Raw genomic sequence first — 21,812 nt, 5'->3', positions numbered from 1 at the left:
TCTTCAAATATATGTGCTTTTGTCTCCCTTTTCTTTTGTAGGAGAAGTGCCATCAGTACTGGCCAGCAGAGCGTTCAGCCAGGTACCAGTACTTCGTGGTGGATCCAATGGCTGAGTACAACATGCCCCAATACATCCTCAGAGAGTTCAAAGTCACAGATGCCAGGGTATGTTGGATTCACTCTGTGTGTGAAAATATGTGGGTTTGCCCTGTGTGTGTGTGTCTATGTGTCTATGTCTTGGTAGGGGGGATGAGGATTGATTGTCATTTTACGCAAATACAACCATCCAACCAAAATCCATCTTAATTTTAGGTTTTCATATAAATGCTGACAGTCATGCTAAGTGTTAAGAATTATACCGACTGTGATTTCAAGGTAGAGATGATCAGAACGCATCCCGTGTTATTTCTCCTGACAGGCTGACATAAAGTGAATGCACCATCAAACATGTTTACCCGGATTTAGTAGCAGTATCTCGCTCTATGGATTGTGTGTGTGTTTGCGGTTGTGTGTCTATGTGCGTGTTGTGTTTCGAGATCACTGTAAAAATACATGAAAAGCATAGCCTCCAATCCCCGAGGGCCAGTACTGCAACTCCCTGTGATGCAGTAGTTTCAATGGGCTATAAATATACTTTACTGTCATCAGAAGGCCCACAGCACAGCAACACTCTAATCCCATATCCACTCCTTCTTTCACACACACACACACACACACACACATATATATTTATAAATGTGCGTGTGTATGTGCAAAAACAGGTGTGGAAATGAACTCCTAACATGCACAAAAAACATTTGATTCACACATGCTGGCAATGCAGTATTTGTCAAATGTCAAATTTGACTTCATTTAGCAGTTATGTGTTTGTCAGTCCTGGTCCTTCAGTGCCACAGCACCGTTGGTTTTCTCTCTTACCAGGTCGTCAGCTTTGTTTATATTAAATCCCAGGTGTAAATTAGATGATTAGAAATCTGCGGTGAAAACCAGCAGGGCTACAGTACTCGTGGACCTCGGCTGAGAAGCGGTGCTGTGGTGTTTATTTGTTGAGTGCATATTAGAGTAAAGGCTGCAAAGAAAGAGAGCTGTGCCTATAGAGGTAAATTGAAAGCTCAGCTGAATTATACACACAATATAGATCACCTACATGTCAGTCTTGTTACTTATCAATGCCCTGCACCTCTCTAATGTATTTAAACTCCTAATTTGCTGCCCCTCAGGACGGCCAGTCCAGAACAATCCGCCAATTCCAGTTCACTGACTGGCCCGAGCAAGGAGTGCCAAAAACTGGAGAAGGCTTTATTGATTTCATCGGACAAGTGCACAAAACCAAGGAACAGTTCGGACAGGATGGACCAATCACTGTACACTGCAGGTAGGGAGGAAAAGTGGCACAGATTAACAAATCTGCAGGCATTAAGGAAGGCTGCTACTTCAGAGCTGCGTACATGTCTGCAAATGTTACCGTTTGAATTTTGATTATGTAGAAACAGAGTTCTTTCAATTCTCTGCAGTTTCAAATGGCATATAATCTGAGATAATGATGATGTATACCAAATCTCAGATTTCCTATCATTTTCTGCAATTCAATTTGATTCTTTAACACTTTTAAGATCAACTTGTGCTTGTTTATTACATTCTATGGTCATTTAGGATGCTGTAGTTTGTGGTGCCTTAGGTTTATTATTTATACAGTGCATTATAAGAACAAAAGTAACTGAAATAGGTATTATAATTCATGTCACATTTTCTCATAAAATCCTGGTCTGACTTTCTTATTCAGAGCAAACTGAATTTAGTTGCCAGTGTACAATAAGAGTTTATGAGCCCTTGAGAGGAGATGTAATACGGATTTGTGTGTGTGTGTGTGTGTGTGCGTGTGCTCCTCAGTGCTGGGGTGGGCAGGACCGGAGTCTTCATCACCCTCAGCATCGTGCTGGAGAGGATGAGGTACGAAGGAGTAGTCGACCTCTTCCAGACAGTGAAGACACTTCGCACCCAGCGGCCTGCCATGGTGCAGACCGAGGTAAGAACTGAGTGCCGACAGGGATATTGTTCATACATATCCCACAGTGACAGGATGGTATTCCAAAGTCAATATTGTATATTTTTACGGTGTAAAGATATTATCTGAAGCATCTTGTGACTTTTTTCTTTAATAAAGTTTTTAGAGGTGCTTCGGAAGTATCATAGCAAACTCATCAGGTGCTATCACAAAGGTTCAGTGTCATATTTTCCTCCAATTAACAATTGATGAATGCTTTGTAAAGCAAACAGGCAAAGCATCTTAAAAAGCAAATTAAACAAGATAGTCATGATGTGAATTTAAATGAGTTCTTAAACATTTTAAGAGACAAAAACACTGTTAAGTACTACAACTATAGTTATACAGAAGAGTCACTTTATTACATTGGTTCATATGGACAATCTGTACAGCATACGAGTCCCTCTATCCTTAGATACAACATTTATTTAACAGGGGGAAATGGTAGAAACCTCAGGAACAGTTCGTAATATTAAAATGACAGATATATGTGATATTCCAGACACTCATGCAGATTTTCTTATGGAGGTTTCTTCTTCTTCTCTCCAGGACCAGTACCAGTTGTGCTACAGGGCAGCATTGGAGTACCTGGGGAGCTTTGACCACTATGCAACATAACCACTCCCACCGAGCAACCCCCCTGGTCAAACCTCTCAGGAGTGTGCCAAGTGTCCCATCTCAGCCACCATCCATTCACTTGACCCCCTTAAAAATCCAACCCCTCGCAGCTACCGTAGGGGAGGAGAAAGGGACGCGCTTGCAGACCCGGCGACGGGTTCAACCAATCACAGAGATCCACGCCGACCTAACCAACCACATGAGATTTTGCTTTAAAGATAATAACAGAAACATTACAATGACTAAGACAAATGCGACAACTCTTGTACAGATGCGACAGCGCAGACCGGCAGCTCGCCTCTCTGCTCTGTCGAAGCCAAACCTCCCTGATTGTCAAAGGCTACTGGTAGCACTAAGAGAGCATTCTCTCTGTTTTTATGTTAATTTTATTGTCAATATTATGATTCATTATGTCACATGTTATTGTTTAGTGTATTTGTTGTTTTTATTAATCATTTTAACATCAGACATTTCTTCTGTCTTAAACTGCCCAGCCTGGGGCGTGCATTATTTTCATAAGTTTTTTATTTTTATTTTAGGGTACTTTAGCACAAGGGACATGTATTTTTAACACGTTCCTAGATACTAATACAGGAGGACCACTGTTCTCTGAGCTGCTGTCAGATTTTTTTTTCATTATCGTTTTATTCATATTATGTCTCATAAACATGGTTTTGGTCTTGTTCAGTTCAATAACTCAAAAAATTGCCTTTTCACTTGCCGTTTTCGATTTTTAAAAAAACAAATCTTTGAGAAAATTGATTTCAGAGCACACACTTGATAAAGTTTGTCCTTCTGTAAACATGGTAGCTAGTTATAAAACAAAAAAGTAAATTAGCTAACTAAGACTAAATCAGAGGTGTACAGGAATGGAAAGCACATGATTTCTACGTTTTTTGTTTGGTTTTGTCTTTCATCAGAAGCCTATGGCATTGAGGCCTTCATACTCCACAGCGGAGAACTTACCTGAGGAAAACAGACTTTTATACCCAAAGGGTAGTTGACAGAAAATAAACTCCCCGATCTCTGAATATTGTTGCTCTTCAAGTCCCTCCCATCTCCTCACTGCCCATTAGCCCGGTCGGTTCACTGGAGTTGAACCACACAGACCGAAAGGAGCGGAAGTGGTTCGTATGGGCTGAGGAGTAGAGCCATGAACGCTGGCACCTGTACAGAATCAACCATTCCTACCAGAGGGAAAGAGACTCAGCCCTTTGGACTGAAACCTGATATTATTTTATACAGAAATAGAACTATAAATATATATATAATTATGATTGATTATATATATGTACAATTACACATAGATATATACACAGCTTCAAAGGTATATTGTTAAAAAGGATTAATTCTGCTGATCTACCAACCCTAGAGACTGCAGAGAGCCTGCTGTCCTAGAGTGTGTATTAATGGAAACACCGTTGTATCTACTGTACTACCATAGTAACTTTGACAGCTGGTTGTCCGTCTGAATGAGGAAAAAACAGCACAAACCCCCCCCCCACCCCAACCCCACCCATCAATATGGACGACTCCTCACTCAGCACGGGCCATCGCACCACTCAAGCACACATCTCCTCCCACACAAGCCGCAGGAGGGGAACGTCTGATCCGAGAGGCCTAAATGTTGTGGTGGCGGTGGCGGAGGCGGCGGCGGCGGCGGTGGGAGGGAGGGGGGACTTGAAAATGCTGGCGAAAAACTAAAAATGTTCATTTTTACCTTGTGAATGCTTAGTGCTGTAGGGGTTCGATCTGTTGTACACACAGTCTGTTTTCTATTTGTTGATAAAGAACTGGAATTTAAAAAGAAACTGTTGATGAAAAAGAAAAAACATTGATGTTAATAAAGTTAAATAATTGGGTTTTTGTACAAATCCTGGCTTGTGGCGCTTCGTTTCTTGATCCTGTTGTTTAGGAAAATGTGAATTGTTAAAACTGTGTCTGCTTTATCTCCCAGTGCCAGGAATGTTGTAGTTTTAGTTCATAATCATTTGTCCTTTATTTCAAGGCATTTCTAAATGGCACCTTGTTTCAATGATTCTACTGAATGTTCAGGTACCTGAAAGTGTGTGTGTACAGGGGTGTAGCCAGGTATTCTGAAAGATATACACCACCTTATATATTCTTGAAAAGCCCCCAAAAACCAATTTTATTAATCAGCTTCTTACTGTAAGCGATGGAGTCTGACATGAACACTTAACTCAAGGTCCCCTTACTAGCTTTTTCCAGGGATTTCTACCATATCTCACAGTCTTTGACAACAGATGGAACAAGTTTTTCTTTTTCACGGCGTTAGCTCACTAAATTATTTCATTAATGTCGGATATTTTCTGCATTTGTGTTTTTTGTCTGCTTTGAAGTGGCCAGGGTTTGGCTGGGTTGTTTGCCTATGTTGCCATGGAGACAACACTTAAATCATCACAGTCTGACGAAGCAGATAAACTGGGATTAGTATGTCCAAAATCACACTTTATTCACTAAATTGTGCTAAATAATTTTATTCAAATGTCAGAATTGAATCGTCCTAAGTCCCGCCCCTATTTCCTCTGTGCTCCAATAACAGTTGAGCCAGTGGCTAACTAGCTAACTAATCTACATTAATCTTTAGTTAGCTGGTTATATCTGACAGGTAATGTGAGCAAAATGCTAGATAGCCAATTCTCGCTGTGTATAACTTGAACTTTATAGGGAAAAGCAATCATATATATATATATATATATATATATATATATATATACTGCCAATGCATCAATGCAAAGCACCTTATTTTGTGGATGGAAAAATTACAGTCATACAACACTACAGCTGTCAGTGATGATGACATCTCAATGTATCGCTGTAGAGTTAAATACTGTTTTTTTTATTATATAGTGATATGAGTGAATGAGAGAGAGTTTAAGGACAGAATATAAACAGTTGTTGGGTTTCCATGGAGACGCCACTGTCATCAAAATCAAAACCACACGTACACAGCAGATTTGTTGGGGGGTTTTTTTTACTCTTAAACTCGTATAATAGCTGAAAGATGATTTTAGTTAATTTTAACTTTGTTGCTTCTTTAGTCAAATATTTAATCTCACTGATAATCTAATTTATCAGTTTATTTGGTGGGCCTTTTTTTTCACCCCATCAGCCATTGTGCTCTTTCTACATGTCTCGGTATGTATGTACAGATATGTATACTGTGTGATGAATATTTGACCAAAGAAGCAACAAAGTTAGTTATATTAACTGTGTATAAATATAGTTGACGTGGCCATATCTCCTTTTTTAACATATATTTGTGGAATGCTGCTTGTAGCATTTTATGAACGTGTTGTTTTATATCCCACAGAACCAACTGACATCATTGTGTTTGTATGAATGCGTTTGTGTCCAGGTGCATGTTTTTCTTCATTCACTAGTATTAACTCTATCTGTCTTGCTGCTCTTTTATTTAACTAAGAAACACTCTGTGACCTGTTATTCTTAGGAGATACCATGAGTTATCCAATGGGGTAAGGAAATGAGAAAACATATGGTTGACTAATCTACGTTGCATTATATTATGATGCTGAGCTATGTGTTCTTGTAGAGATGATGCACAATCTGCCCAAGATGAAGAAGACCGTGAAGGTGAGTTGCTCTGCTTGAAGATCAAAGCCCAGTTGGAGGATTTGTTCTCCGACAGCCACCTGGCAGAGGACGGCTTCCTGCTGAAACACGTGCAGAAGAACAAACAGGGCTACGTCAGTCTCAAGCTCCTCACTTGTATGAAAAAGGTAAAACAAAGCAAAACTTTGTGTACTTTCTGTGGTGTTTACATTCCATCAGTTTGAATAAAAACAATCCAGTAAAGTGCAAACAAAGCTGAGTTTGCCACTGTTTGTCACAGATAAAGGCCCTGACCACAAACTGGTACATGACTCTGGCGGCAGCAGAGTACTCAAACGTTGTGGAGGTGAATGATGAATGCACAAAAGTGAGGCGGATAAAGCCACTTCCCAAATGGCTGCTATGCTCTCCCACAAGCAAGCTCCTTCTCACCTGGAACATTTGTGATGAGGAAGCCGAAGAAGATGGAGCAGCCCGAGGCCTGGAGCACCCTTCAATCTTCGAGAACCTCCTCGAGAAGTTTTCTGCTCATGGCTGCGTTGCCTCATTCTGGATCCTGCATCCTGGCAAAGAGCTTCCCAAGGAGCTGCAGTGCTACGCCAAGCGTCACAAAGAGCTCGGCCAACATTTGTGTGCAGTGGTGAAGTTTGATCATCTGGAGGCAGTTCGGAAGGCTTACAGTCGTCTGAAAGAAGAAGAGGCGAAGTCGAACGGGGAGGGCATATGTGTGGTGCCTTTGGGATTCCAGTCGATGCACCACAACACCGAGGACGAACCATCAGAGGGAAACAACAAGGACCAACCTGAAACATCCCAGGAAAATCCACTTGAAACCTCAGAGGATTCAATCCAGGAGGAACCCTCTTCACCAGCTAAAGAATCTATTGAGACTCAAGACACATCTCAGCCCCAAGAGTCTGTGGATAACTCCAAAGAGACTTCTGAGCAGATCTCCACCAGCGGTTGTGGCCAGTCCTTCTCTGGTTTGAATCAGAGGTATGGTAGGAGGAGTTGGTGCTCTGGAGACTGTGATAAAGATAATTCTCAGAGCCCCTGGGTGCTCAGGCGCAAATTTGCGGCCAGTATATTAAACCCCAAGGTGGCCGGGGACCTGAATGCGCCCTGCTTGATGCAAAGAGTGCTGCGTCAGCCCTTCGGTCCTGACAGCACCAAAGGCTTTCAGGACAGAGGGAAGCCGCTGCAGCAGGAACTGATCAAACTCTCCCTTGCATTGAGTAATACCACCTGTGCTGAATAACAGTGGCAGATTTGTGGAGCAACAACACATTACAACAATTTTAAAGCTGAGGAATCTAATAAAATATTTTTTGTATAAAAAAACTAAAAAGCTATTTAAGTTTTGGTATCTCTATATGTGAGAGATTGTTTATTCTGACTTACGTGTAGTTGTAAACCACTGACAGCTGGGGGCAGCATTTAGCTGTGTTCACAAATCTGTTATTTTAAACACTGACTTCATCCTACTTGTCAAGGTGTAGTTGCGTAGGAAGTGAATACACTGCAATGAATGTAAATAGACTACAGCACATATTAGCTGGAGGTACAAATTGTTACACAAACTGAGGTGTTTAAGTGCTGAAGTAAAAGTGTCTCACAATCCACACAGGCACTTCTTGAAAACACCAGCGGTCACTGCTCGCCTGGGGCCTCATCTCCTCTGGTCACAACTGCAAATTGCAATGTATATTTGTTCTTGGGCCTGGATGGATTTACCTTGTTACCATTTTCTCAGAGAAAGAGGTGTTGTCTTTCAACATGAAACGCTCAGAAAAAGCCCTCATTGTCCCACTGCATCTTTTTCACAAATGCTTGTTTAGATTTTGGTTCTCTAAAAAGTAGTTTTCCACTCACTGAGATGACATTTGGCTGAAGGGTACTTGTCCAATCATCAAACCACATCTTGTGCAAGACGAGCGTAGTAGCAACATTTGTGCCTTATTTCCAGCCTTTCTAATGACACCTCAACTGGAATGGTGTGTTTATAGTGTTACTGATTGAGGGCTTCCTTAAAATCTTGCCCAGACCTAAACAAAATGTGTTTCTTCACTCATCCACGCCCAGTGGAAAAGATTCAATACGATGTGTATGGGATTCTATCATATTCAAATTGGAAACATTCTTTGTTGTTTTTTTCCCTTGTATATGCTAAATGTCAGACTGTCTTCGTGACTAATGTAATCTTAGCTGTTGAGTGAGACTTTGCAGTGTATACGGATCAAGTGTTCAACCCTTATTGTCTCTGACTTGATTTAGCAATTAACAGCTGTTGGGCTTTTATTGCAGCGGAGGCTGGTCTATGAAAACTTTACACATCTGTGAACAATATGTATAATGTAGAAATGTTCCTGCCTGATGTCAGGAAATGTTTTTGTGCTGATAGTTCCTTTTCAAGGGCAGAAAAGCACGATATCCCCCGCTAACTGCAAGCCATTATGTATTTAGATAGCCTCCTCTAGCCCATAATTGAGGTTTATGTCAAACAAGTCAATTGTCATAATTCTCATGAGGATCTGGATGATTTTGCACCTGCTTACTGTCACCAAAATATTCTCAGAGTGAAGAAGAGCACGAATCCTCTCTTGATTTGTGGCACAGTGTTATCCTATGGGCCAGTGCTGAGGGGTGCAAGCTGTAGTGAAAAGGAGAGTTTGTGTTGGATTTCACTTTGGACTTTGAATGAAATCTACCCTTTAGGTCACTGAGATAACAACCTTAGAATATCCATTAATACACATTTTTGGTATGAGACAAAGCTTGGGTAAAGATTCCTTTGGTTTTCCCTTTTTCTCTTGGTCAACACTGAAGGAATTTTAAGTCCTAGAAAGTTAGCACTTGGCCACATCTCCGCCTCACTAGTGGAACTTTGCAGAGCGCGATTTGTGTATAATTTGGCTCGAGGATATCAGAATGACTCATGGTGTTAAGAATGAGATATTTGTTAGCAAATAATTTGTTTCCTGTTGTTACACTGACTGTGTAGAGATTATTGCAACATCCTTGGCTGCAGACACAATTATAACACCATCAAATCTGTTCAGATCTACCTGCAGATTTATTTGACTGGTTTATGCTCTCAAACAGCACCTGTGAAACCGTGTATCTCCCTCATCTCTCCCTCCTGCATGCATCGCTTCATTCGTCTCCAAACTGGTTGGCCTTTGTTTATGTGTGACTGACCCCACACACCTGACGCATTTCCTCCCTGGATAGGATATTTATTTACATTGCAGTCTGGAGTGCCTGATACCTTCCAAAAGAACAACCATCTGCTCCTCATTTGCCGCTCAGGGCTCAAGGGCTAAAACACTGGTTTGTATTGGAGGAGACGTGAACGTGAGATTCTCAACAACAACACTCCTGGTTTTATCTCCAGCCAACTGTAGATTGAATTATCATGAAATACCTCTGCTGTGATAATTCCATTTAACTGGGGTTAGTGCTGTCTTAGCACCATTTAAACCAATTGTAAACTTTCTTAATTCCCCCTAAAAGATTGAAAGATTGAAAGACCCCTCTAACTGCGCTGATCTGCCCAATTGAGGCTATTATCAATCGGCCACTTAAGATGGCAGACTCTCTTGCGGCAGAAGGTAAATGTAAGCCTTTGCTCAGGCCAAAGCATCCTTTAGTGCTCCTGGAGCTAGAGCCAGTGAGATTATCATGTCAGGAGTAATCCGACTCGGCCCACAAGCACAACTATGGAGGAGGAGGAGCAACAGTTGAGGGGGGGAGGCAGGCAGAGGCATCAGAGAAGCTCTCTGCTCCGCTTACGGTAACCACGCTCTCCCTTCTCACCCTAACCCATCTTCTCAACCCACAGAGTTCCCTTCCTTGGAACTGAAGAGAAGACCTGCTTCTGGAAAGAGGGTAAGGAGATATGGATTATCTTTCCAACAGTGCTCTTGTATGGAGATAAGGACTTTCACAGCAGATGGAGTTAAAGTTAAGGCATCTATAAGATTTGTTTCCTACATGACACTGTGCCTCTGTTTTGCTCTGTTCCTCTGTTTCAGGTTTGGGTTTGTGCAAAAACGGGAGACCAGACATTTTGTGTGGAGAAGCATGATGACAGAAGTTTTCTGAAGTGAACCAGATGCCATGTCAGGAACTTATCTAAACACACAGCGGTCCTCTTTTTGAATGGATCAGCAATGAAGAGCATGCTTACATTCAGAGGAATGTTGATATTGATCTTTGCACCTTTTCAGAGTTCTATGGAAGTGCAACAATGATGAATAAATAGAACAGCCTGGACTTGAATCAAGTCAGGACACCTTCCTTACTTGCAAACACAAGGAGTTGTGATGATTTTCAGAGGAACAAGCAGGAGTCCTGCCTTCACTCCTTGCCTGTGATGATGATGGACTTATCCAGCCAGCACTTGCCTGTGGAGGTCAGCTGAAGACGACGCCACACAGCTAAGTCTGGATTAGCCGGCCGAACGGTAAGGACACCACATCTTCTTTTGTTAGTTTAAGCTGGCAGCTTATGGGGAAGGCGTTAGGTGCCGCTGACAGAGATGCCTCACCAAGTGCTTGAGTGGCAGAAAACACACGTTGGATTATCGGTATCAACAAGCGGCCCTTGCTGCATCCCCATGTCAATAGTGCACAGGGACCTGTCACGAAATGATTGCAGAGCAGTTACCATTGATTACAAGGGGCATGCCACTAGCAACAAGAAAAAGAATCATTTTTACATTCTTGCAGAATTTGAAAAGCCTCTCACCACACAGTCAAGTTTGTTTTGTCAGGGAGAAATATTTTGTTTTCCTGTCACTTATCCAACATGGTGGTTTGCCTCATTATCATGCATAATTTTCCTCCAAAAACTCTCTGGCTTTCCTTTCCCAAAAGTCGGAGCGATACTTAGAAATTTTACAAAACAGATAGATAATTATTTTTTCTCTATGTTCATTGTTTTAGAGAGCTTCATTTTTTGCAGAGCTGCGCCTTTAATAGGTTATATAATTAAGAAGAGCTGGATGAAATTATCTAAAATTATACTCTGAATGAAGCAAACTTGATAATACTCACCATGGGCATTTTACTGAAGTGATGATCCCTTCTCACTAAGCCCATATCATACGTAGAGATTATACAGTATCTAGCAGAGCCCCAAGAGGCCGGATAGAGGTTAAGCTTGAAGTCAATTGAGCCGTTCAACTTTCATAACCTGCCAAAGCTGGTCATAACTGGAGGAAACTAAGGCGGAAGCTTAACTGACGCACAAGTCGTCATCGTTGCCTTAGCACTTTTTGACAGATTCTTGCTAAAATATACATTGTGCATGCAAATAATTAAAGTAAAACAAATTAAAGACTTTTGAAGCGAGCATAGGCTTATAAAGATGTAAAATGTCATCATATTTCAGATGTTTGTACTTGCTTGTGCTTGCTCACGCCGGTCATATTTGAAAGTGGTATTCAGCATGTGCCAGATGGCCGTCAACCCTTTTGAAACAGCAACATCAACATGTTTAACATGGGTTTAGAGGCGATGCTGTTCTGTTAAAAGAGGATCTAGCATTGACAGATTAGCAGCCAGAATAGCAGCTCATGGACTCTTCAATAGAAAGTAGCCAAGACAACATCAATCTTACTCACAGCTCACACAGAAATGACGAGCCAAAGTGACATTTCCTGCCAAGCCTCATGTAACCTCTTTGTTAGTGAAGCTATTTAAATGCATGTCAGAACTACATATCTTGACTCAACTCTTCTCGTAATAGAAAGGGGCACACAAATTGGGACAGGTGTCGATTGTGCATCTATAAGTGTATCTTCCACTCACACCTCATTAACGCCACCCTAGCAGCAACAGGTTTGAGTTGTGAGATTTCGTGCTAGGCTGTTCGGTCACTGGATTAATCTGTATAAATCCGTGGGATGTGATAGTAGGGCTTCCAAAATTGAAATCTTTTCAAACACTCACCTATATCCAGTGGATTAAAAGAATGCAGGAATCATGTTTGGTATTTATAGAATGAATGTAAAAAATTATCACCATTTTTCACTCTTGCCCACAGATGTTTTCCCTTTATTTCTTCTCAATAATAAACGGCAGCTTTCCCACTAACAAGGAGCAGGCTTGTTTTAATTATCCTATGGTTACTGAGTGACAGAGTGCAAGCCAACTGAAGCCATTGCCCAGCAAAATTACAGCACAGTCTAACCTAAGCCTTTTTCAGTTGCATTAGAACCAAGGCTGGATTTAGAACAGCCAATCCTGGCTCAGAACATCCACTTTATTTTACAGCCTTTTGGCCCACCCTGGTGCCAACACACCAGATCTAACTTAACTGAGCTTGTCACTTTTCTTCTTCATTATTCTGACTGAAAGCAGGACAGGTTTTAGAAGGAGAAGGAGAAGAAGAAACGCCGGCTGGTGCTCTCTCGTTGGGCCTTGCATGCTGGCCTAACCCTTGAGTTAGAGGTGTCTGATGGATTAACACAGACGCACACACACATACAGCAAGGCCTGGGCTCCGCCACCAACACTGCAGCCAGGTGTTAACCCACGTGACTGCAGATAAAGCCGGCAGGCATTAGTGCTAATCCCGCCCTGATCTTTGGAATATGTCCCTATTACCTCCCCAAGCACTCTCTAGCTGTCCCCAGGCCTCCTGATGCTCACTTAAGAGGGAAAAGACAAGACAATGCCTCTCTAGGACTCCCTAAAGCATGTTGTTTCCTTGCAACAACACAGTAGGTGCCTTTCCCGCTGTTTGTTATGCTCCTCTGTTATCTTTTCAATGCAAGTATTTATGGGGTGTGTTCAGAGTAGCGCAGAGACAGCCAGTCACATGGGTGGAGCTGAGCTGGAACACACAGCGTGGTAATAATGTTCTGTAGGTAAAGGGCCTCAGGTTGTGCAGCAGCAAGTACACAATGGTTAGACAATTCTAGGTATCAAGAAGCAGCAGTATTATGTAAGATGGATTATCTAGTGTTATGTGATGGTGCTGCTGGGAGTGTGTGCGTGTCCTGGAAATGAAGTGGGTGTCTGTGGACGGCAATGGAAGGTTAGACCTTGTCTCGATTTCTACACAAGCGCGTGTCATATGATTTGGGAAAAGTGAAACCATGCTGCAAGTGCTACATCTGTGTGTTTATGGTATGTGTGAGTCACAGTAAAGAGAGAGTGAGTGAGACAGTACAGGCTGTATTTAGGGAATGTATAGGAACAAATTCGGAGTGGTGACACATTAAAGTTGGTATCTGCTTTTTTCCAGCACAAAGAAGCTCTTCATTCCTTTTCTGTGATCTACTCTCGTTGCAATCATGTCACACTGTTCAAGATCCAAGCAAGCTGACAAAGAAGGCACCCCCTGTCTGCCGGCTTCATTCAAAAGTTTTAACCACAGACGCCCCTTATCCCCATTTTGACAGATCTCTAGTTCATCTTCCATAGGCTGTCGCATTCTGTGGAGTGTCTCCTTCTGGCATGGGAGGGAGGGGAGGACACTAGTGCCATGCTGCTGTAATTACATTACTGCCAGCTTAGCAGCGCCATGGCCACTGACCCAATTATTCCTTGAAAACATCTATTTTATTGTGTCATTTGAAATAATGCGATCTTTGAGTCACAACAAGAGCTCGGTTGAGGGTTGAGGATCGGGCTCCAATGTACGATGCATGCATTGGAGAATGCATAATGTCTCAGGAATGGCTTTGACAGACTGAAGAATTCTTGGCCTAGCAGATCACTTTCATGGTTTGCCTCAAACATGTTAATGATCCTCTGGGACTGTTTTCACTCTGCTCTTCAGGTGACATATGTCTGACAGCAAACATCAAGTGGGCTATTTCTTTACATACCTCGTATTCAGTCCAAGTATCACTACAAACACAAAATCCTAATGAGAACTTTCATGCGCGCAAACTTTCGTTTGCACTCCTTTTCTCCTTTTGAATGGATAATTGTATGTGTTTGTTTTGGGCCTCACACATTCAACTTGCCTTATCTCGGAGCGTGCATGGGCACATCAGCGCTGATGCTTTGTGAGGGCCGGACATGCTGCGCCTGTGTGGGAGCTGTTTTAGTTGTCTTTGCAACTCATCTGCACTTTTATGTCTCTGTTTGAGGATGGCTTTTCCTTCTGCTGGAAAGTCCTCTGGGGTTTCACTATATCCTCTGCGTTGTTGCTCTTCTGTGTTTGCTGGAAAACAGCAGCACTTGTCCTTTCAGGAAGTGGACCGCTCATTCATGTCTTTCCGTTGCTCTCCTAAGAAAACACCGGTGCCCCTTCCCCCTATCAATATCTGTATATTTATGTGCTTGACAGCGGAGGCCAGTGGTAGATATTAAATGTCTGTTCTGATTAATCATCCGTGGCCATCTGAACAAGCTGCAAAATGCTCCCTGGCACTTTTATTGGCGTCAATCGACTGCAGATGGGACTAATGTGTTTCTGAGTGGAGCAATTATGACAATCAAAGTGTCTTCAGGGACATGAGATCAGTGTTTGATGACCAGGCTTCATCCAGTGTCAGCAACTGAGACATCGGAGGACTCATCTGTTTTTTACGAGCTAATTGTTTTATCAAGATGAGCCACAGAGCGAACAGTCTACAGGCATTGATGTATCCCGGCTGTGTGAAAAAGCAAACTCCGAAGCTGAGTAATTGTCCCAAACTGACCTATTAATAGCATACGAAAACAATGATCTCATCCTTTGCCATATATCATAACAAACTGGCTCTTTTTAAATTAAAAAATGTATCACATTTAGAGCAGGAGTGGTAAGATGGTGTTAGGAGTTGGTGTTGAACCAACAAAATGAGACTTTCCATTGAGGCTTCTATCTATCATGTCTGGTGAAATTCAGACATATAGCCAGGCACCAAGTAGCATTCTGCAGCAGCCACAGCTCCACATTTGATTTACATACACTGTGTCAAATGAGGTTGTTAGCTGAAATGTTTGACTTTCAAATGAATACCATTCTACCCCTTCATTGTGCAGAGGCTGCTTACCACGTCAAACCCATATGGAATTATGAGTGATGAGTCAAGCTTTGACTGATAGGACTGGTTCTACCTGTTTATACCCTGTTTATTCTACTGCAACTCATGCATACAGCTTATTTGTATTTTCCCTCTGCTGTGTCTAAAACACAGAGGCAGTGTCTATATTTGCATATAGCGCTTTTTTGTTTTACTTAGTTCACTGCAAAAAGCACAGAAAAAGCCAAAATGTTCTTACTTTTTTACTATTTTTCATAAATTTCTGTGTTAAATGTTATACGCGGGAGTAACGCACATTCTGAAAGTGCAAACTTCCAGAAGTTATTCATTTCAGAAATTTGTTATTCTACTGGAGTAGACAAAGATATGTGACATTTTGTCCCATTGTAAACACTCCAGCAGCCTGTATATGTACACTACAGAATCCAGTCTGGGAAAACACTTTGTAAGGCTGGTCTGGATTTGCTGTTAGTCACTGCCAGTATACCATTTCCGGCTCTGGGGAAATGTTTTGCTCACTGGTGACATGATATGAAAAATACAAAGACGGGAACTTGTAAAAACTCTCAAATACCTATGGCATTACATTAAGGAAAGCAAAAAAATGAGGTATAATTCCTCCAAACTAAGATTTGTGGCTGCTATGGTACAGTGTCTATTGAAAGGGAGGGGCGGTATAAAGGGATGTACACACATGTTCACTGAAGCCTCATTATACATATCATTACAAATAGGTGTGGTTGAAGAAATTCTTGTAAAGGAAGGAATGGATCATTTACTTCTGCAAAGAAAAGTGTTTTTTCCTTCAGAAATGAATAGAAGAAGCTTATATTCTCACCCACATCAGGTATTTTTGATGTGTTACACAAACTTTTAAGAGGTTTCAAGGGGCAGGGGTTGTAAAACTCATCTGACCTGCCTTAAGTTCAAATAAGAACTGGCAGTTATGTTTTTCCTTTTCAGCCAGGAGCGATTAAATACACACTGAATTCTCAGGTGTCAGCAAGTGATGTCAAGCTCACAGATCATGAACCCACTTAAAGTTAAAATGAAATGACAGCAGAATCCCAAAAAAGAAAACTGACGGTTAAATAAAAGCCCTGTTGAGAGAAGTGGAATCATGGGAGGGTCAAAGATATGTACTGGCACGGCAGATAAAAAGTTTTGCATTGTTCTCTGTGCTTTAATGTGACAAGTTGAGAAGATGGTTTACATGTTTGAATGTGTTACTGAACATGTCTGACGTTTGTCTGTTTTGCCTCTTTCGACAGAGTTTCAATGCTCCTCCACGTTCTAAGATGAAGTTATGGAAAGGTGCTACTTTTGCCTTCTTGCTCTGTGGTGCAGCCCTGTCCATCCTCCTCATTAGAAACATGGCCACTATCGGACAGTTCAGACCTAAAACGAAATATCCGTACGCATCTTCATCCTCATTGATGCAGTCTTCATCATCAGAATCAACATCCAAGACCTCGCCGCAATCCCCCTCATCGTCACCATCATCATCAGCAGAATCAACAGTGTTGTCCAGGCAGATGGGTCTTCATCGGAGAACACGCTCAGCAGATGAGATGAACTCTCTTCTCTCAGAGTGTAAGATAAAATGAGTTATTGTCCTCTTTCCTTGTCTGGTCTGAGATAAGGGGTCGTGTGAAAGGGTTGCTGGGGTTCAGACAGAACACTTAGTACCCGACTGTTGTTTATAGAGCAGGTTTTAATGTCTCACCATAACCTGCAGTCAATTAGCACCTCATAGTTCACTGGCTCTCCATAGAACCACTATAATGCTTAAGAGCAGATCAAATACCCACTTTCCTTTTGTTCCACATGGCCTCCCTGAGAGGCATTCTTCAACCTAAATGGGTTTTAAGGAATTCTGACACGGTCTTTGGTACCGATGGTGATAAGACTGTTTTTTTGTTGTCATGATGTCAGATGAAATAAACTTGTGCTCATCTGTTTGCACATAACTTTGTTACACATATTCTCTATGTGAGCCATTTTCCCTGTTTCCTATTACTACTATCGGATTACACAAAATTCAGATAATCACTATAGCTGTCTGCAGGTGTTCATTTATCTCCTCTTTGTCAGTTTCCATGATGTTCCAGAGCTTCACAGAGGGCGAGCTTCAGCATGTGGTTGGGACCTTGCTCGACAGGAAGAGGAGGAAGAGCCGGCGCCTGGGTGAGAAGCAGGCCCGAAGGACTAAAAGAGCCCAGAGGCCTAAGCCCTGCTCCTTGAGGAAACTGCAGCTGACTGTGAGTGAACTGGGTCTCGGTTATGACAGTAATGAGACGGTGCTGCTGCGCTATTGCAGTGGCAAATGCGAGGACCAACACCGGCAAAACTACGACGTCATCATGAAGTACATGATGCGGACGGGCTTCAGGAAGAAGGGCCGCAAGGACAAGGTTAGCAACGGGCCCTGCTGCCGGCCCACCTCCTTCGAAAAGGACTTTTCCTTCCTGGGCAACAACAATCGCTATTACACGGTACAGAATGTGTCGGCGAAGAACTGCGGGTGTGTATGACCCAGAGAAATGGACTTATAACTTCTTCTTGCTGCTCTCAGCCTCTGTTGGAACAGTGGGTGCTGTTAAAAGACAAACTGTGGAATATAAACTGAAGGAAGGAAGAAAAGGATGGGAATATTTTTACAGGCTGCTCCACGGCGGCCTTTTTGTGACAGGCAAACTTCACTTTTTTTGGCGTCTGTCAATACAAATTGGAACCAAATCACATGGACAGCGAGTGCTGCGTTTTTGTGGATTCCATGTAAAGAGACACAGAGAATGACTGTTCATACCAAAAAGTTTTTATTATCTTTTCTATCTGTGTAGTAACACTGTAAACTGTGGTGTAACAACAATGTAGCAACATTATGTTTGTGATATTGCATTTGAGTAGTAGTACATGCGATAGATGAGCCATGGTGGACTAGATTATTGCTGTTACTACACTTCATATCCATGGGCGTTAACGTCTATAAGTCCAAATCTTGTAGTTTACAGGGTTATAATGGTGACAGTAAATCACCTATCAGGCAAAAAAAGTGCTCAAAAACCCATTTCAAAGCCATAAATAAAAATTAAAATACATGTAATGTACCGATGTTTACTTTCTGCATAAGACAGTTTGATGAAAATGATAAGTGATCAGCTGTCTCTGTAAAGTACATTGACTTAAAGGTGTGTTGAGTTATCACAGGTGACATGACTTCTTGACCTGTTTCCCTGCTTGTACGCATTACTGTTACTGATTGCAGTGTTATTACACAGGTAAAAGAACATGTGTTATGGTTAAGAATTTGACAATGAAAGAAAATCCTTTTATATAGCTCCAGATTTGATACCCACCTTTAATTGTTGTGTTTTGTATATCGATGTTGTGTAGATTAACAATGAGGACCTGTTTCAAAACACACAAATACTCTCTCATGATAGTAATAGAACAACATGAAAATGTATCCCACCTGCTCTCCATAGAATAAGTCATCACACTCAAAGAAATGATCATCTTTTTTTATACTTTCCCCAAATAACCCAGTATTCTAATTACCCATAATCCTCTGGAATTATTTTCCTCAAAGAATTGCCAAAACACACCGAGTCAATTCAACACACATGATGAATTCATTAACTTAGATTCATAAACATCTCAAGTTCCAGTTGATATAACCTCTTTATTATCGTCTCTGGTTGTAATTTCTGAGCGTTTATACTCAGAACTTTAGCTAATCTGAGGTGTGAAAGGGAAGAATGCTTTAATGATCAGTAATGGCATTATTTTTTCTTCCTCCACAGACAGAAAACTAACTATGAAGTAGAGTCAGGATCTGGAAATGTGTTTTCACCCATCCATAAAAACCTGTAACTTACTATGATCCAAAGCCCACAGTACAGCCTTGTATTGGCCCATCAAATGCCTCCTTGTTGTATTGCCTGGTAGAGTTTTAGCAGAATATAAGCTGTTGAAATGAATTATGAAACATGTTTTTCACCTTCGACAATCTTTATTTGGTTTGAACCCATTGCAACTGTTTGCCTGAAGTACAATAAATTATGTTTTTGTTTCTGTTTTTCCTGAGGAGGTGCAGTGTGGGGCGTGGATGCGGTGCATCTTTATTGTAGTTTTATATTGTATTTATTTGGGAAATAAATTATGTTTTTTTGCATATTTATTTAGATTACCACACAGAAACGGGACAGCTTATTATCATTAAGCAACTGTGCCAAAAAATGTTTTATCTAACATTCTATATTGACTGCTGAATAAACATAATTTCAGAGGTTTGGATGTTCATCATTTCTCCCAAACTATCCATCTTTGGGTGTCAAATACTCTGTACTGATTGTATTTAAAATACATAAATAAAAGAATAAAAGTCTTATAATGCAAGATGCTGTTGATAATGAAATAAATGACTATGAGAAGGGGATCCCTGTGCGAAAAGTTGACGATCAGATTACATTATAATAAACCATATGGCAGATAAAAACACAACACCTTTGTCACGCTAACATGTGAACATTTGAATAATGCTGGCTCACTTAGTCAGGTTCTCTGGAATTACCTATTATACAGCAGCTCAGCAGCCCGTGTACTGAAAGGCAGTGATGATATAAGCTTATACAGACAGACCAGACAGTTTGACAGGAAGAAAAATCGACGGGGATTTGACTGTGACAGCTTCTCATTTCAAATTATTGACAGAAACAGGCTCTTCTCTGTCACCTGAATATTAGGATACGATTGTAATATTCTTTTTTTTCTTATCAAATCCCACGTAAACGCCAAAACCAACTGGTAATAGATCACACTAACAAGTATTGCCTTTTTTAGCCAAAGCCTGATGTAGATTATTACTGTTAGAGCTCCACTGTCGTCCAAAAACTATTAAAAACACATTATTGACCCACAGTGTTGTACTGGGTGACATGTTCCTTCATTACAGTGAAGGAGGTTTATTCGATCCCACATACACCGTCCTGCTGCCAGAAATACTCACTAGAGCCCGAATGTGTATTTATTTCGCGGCTGAAAATAGTTCTTAAGAAATAATGCATTATTTACTCTAATTTGAAACACTTCTAAAAGCAACAGTGCCCAGCTGTTTTTGGAAATGAAACTATATATTTGTGAGTTTTCAGTAGGAGCCAGTGGGAGCGGGCTAAGTGCCACACACAGGTTAGTCAGAAAGTAACTGAGAGAGAGTAATTGTTATTGGATTTGTTGAGTAAATAAGAATAAGAACAAGGGAAAAGAGGCAACCCTATCTTTTGAGTGAAATTGAATCATTCGTACAGAGACGCTTTGGAGATAATAAAATATGATCTTCAGGGAATGTTTTTTTTGTAAATAATTTGCTGTTGTAACACAAGATTGTGTCTCAAAAAAGTAAACTTTCCAAGGATGAACATAAACATCCTTGTTTTTAGCTTGACCCCCGTGCAGTTTTGAGTTCAGCTGAAAGGTTTTATGAGGGTTCATGAGTCACAGAACTTTCTCAACCCCTACAGGAGTTTTAAATTGAGTTTCTGTTTAGGTTTTCTACAGGAAAACTCTATCTAGGAGAATGTTCGCCCAAATTTCAAAGAGTATTAATAATAAAAGTAGTAATCAGTGTATCTAGCCATGCAGAAGGTTTTGGTTTAGATTTGTCCAGGTTTTCAGATATCTGACTCTGGGATTTTCTGCTTCCACCCCAAAACAATGAAGGTTTGTTTATGCTCGTTTACAACATTGAAAATTACACTGGAAAATTTCAACAGCAATTCCAGAAACCTTTCCAGAAACAATGGTCTGGTTGGATAATCCACTTCTTCTTTTCATAGGAACAACTTCATTGGTGGGAAGAAGTTCTAAAGAGAACTGTTCACTCTGAGGTGGATCATCGATGCCCGATAATTACACTGAATTGGCATTTCTATTTCACTTTATTATTCAGTCTGATATCTGGACCATGTTAGTTTTTTTCTGTTTATTTTGCCCTGACAATTCAGTAGCAACCTTTTCACTCATCACAGAAGCTGTAGTTATTGTTTTGTGGTGATCGAAGAAATATGCAAATTTGAGAGATGTTTTTTCTCTACATTCATTCATAACCAGCTACAGCTGTGTTGATCTCAACCACACGTTTCTCAATTTTTGCATCATTTTCTGTCAATATTTTTCGGGCTCTCGAGGGGAATGTTCCTGCTCTCAGTCCCACCGACAATGCTATTATTGGCTTGGTGGGTCTCCAACATTTTTAACCACAACAGACTAATTGAATGACAAATTAAAAAAAAGATTTGAGCATCAATTTCGAAGTCTGGAACCATGCTTGGATTGTAAATTATGAATAAAAAAAGTTCTGTGAAAGGTCCAGTGTGTATGATTTATGGAGATATATTTATAAAATAAGGAAGAAACCATGTCTTCACAATAGTCACCTGAAAATAAGAATCATTATGTTTGAGTCTACCATGGGTGTCATGCCTGACATTCAAACATCATACAAACAATGCACATTTCTCCACTAATGGTCAAATTCGCAGAGCAGAATCTGACACAGCTACAA

The 21,812-nt window shown here is 41.0% G+C and overlaps 3 protein-coding genes across 18 annotated transcripts in view; all 3 read left to right on the top strand.

Annotated features, from left to right (window-relative positions):
• The window catches only part of LOC127379237 (receptor-type tyrosine-protein phosphatase F), a 158,814-nt gene extending 154,276 nt beyond the window's left edge, over positions 1-4,538 (top strand). For all 14 annotated transcript variants that reach the window (XM_051428734.1, XM_051375275.1, XM_051429422.1 and 11 more), the window contains 4 exons: positions 42-167; positions 1,223-1,377; positions 1,893-2,028; positions 2,596-4,538. In XM_051428734.1, coding sequence (XP_051284694.1) covers positions 42-167; positions 1,223-1,377; positions 1,893-2,028; positions 2,596-2,664 — 486 coding nt within the window. In that variant the 3' untranslated portion in view covers positions 2,665-4,538. The remainder of the gene's footprint in view (positions 1-41; positions 168-1,222; positions 1,378-1,892; positions 2,029-2,595) is intronic.
• Positions 4,539-6,144: 1,606 nt separating this feature from the next.
• Positions 6,145-7,516, top strand: larp6b (La ribonucleoprotein 6, translational regulator b). Its single transcript, XM_051409600.1, has 3 exons — positions 6,145-6,161; positions 6,239-6,425; positions 6,539-7,516. The coding sequence occupies exons 1-3, from the start codon at positions 6,145-6,147 to the stop codon at positions 7,514-7,516; spliced, it is 1,182 nt and encodes a 393-aa protein (XP_051265560.1).
• A 2,286-nt stretch (positions 7,517-9,802) lies between these two features.
• LOC127351462 (neurturin) lies at positions 9,803-19,648 on the top strand. Of its 3 annotated transcripts, XM_051379221.1 has the most exons (4): positions 9,803-10,146; positions 10,293-10,723; positions 16,519-16,840; positions 17,342-19,648. In XM_051379221.1, the coding sequence occupies exons 3-4, from the start codon at positions 16,546-16,548 to the stop codon at positions 17,779-17,781; spliced, it is 735 nt and encodes a 244-aa protein (XP_051235181.1). In that variant the 5' UTR covers positions 9,803-10,146; positions 10,293-10,723; positions 16,519-16,545; the 3' UTR covers positions 17,782-19,648. The 3 variants fall into 3 exon arrangements, with proteins under 3 accessions (XP_051235181.1, XP_051235093.1, XP_051235004.1); XM_051379133.1 differs by lacking the exons at positions 9,803-10,146; positions 10,293-10,723 and adding an exon at positions 12,867-12,985; XM_051379044.1 differs by lacking the exons at positions 9,803-10,146; positions 10,293-10,723 and adding an exon at positions 13,074-13,302.
• Positions 19,649-21,812: the final 2,164 nt, after the last annotated feature.

The sequence above is a fragment of the Dicentrarchus labrax genome, unplaced genomic scaffold (assembly GCF_905237075.1).
Source record: "Dicentrarchus labrax unplaced genomic scaffold, dlabrax2021, whole genome shotgun sequence".
NCBI classification, from domain to species: Eukaryota; Metazoa; Chordata; class Actinopteri; family Moronidae; genus Dicentrarchus; species Dicentrarchus labrax.
Note: the sequence above shows the minus strand (reverse complement) of the source record. Positions and strands in the feature narration are given on the sequence as shown.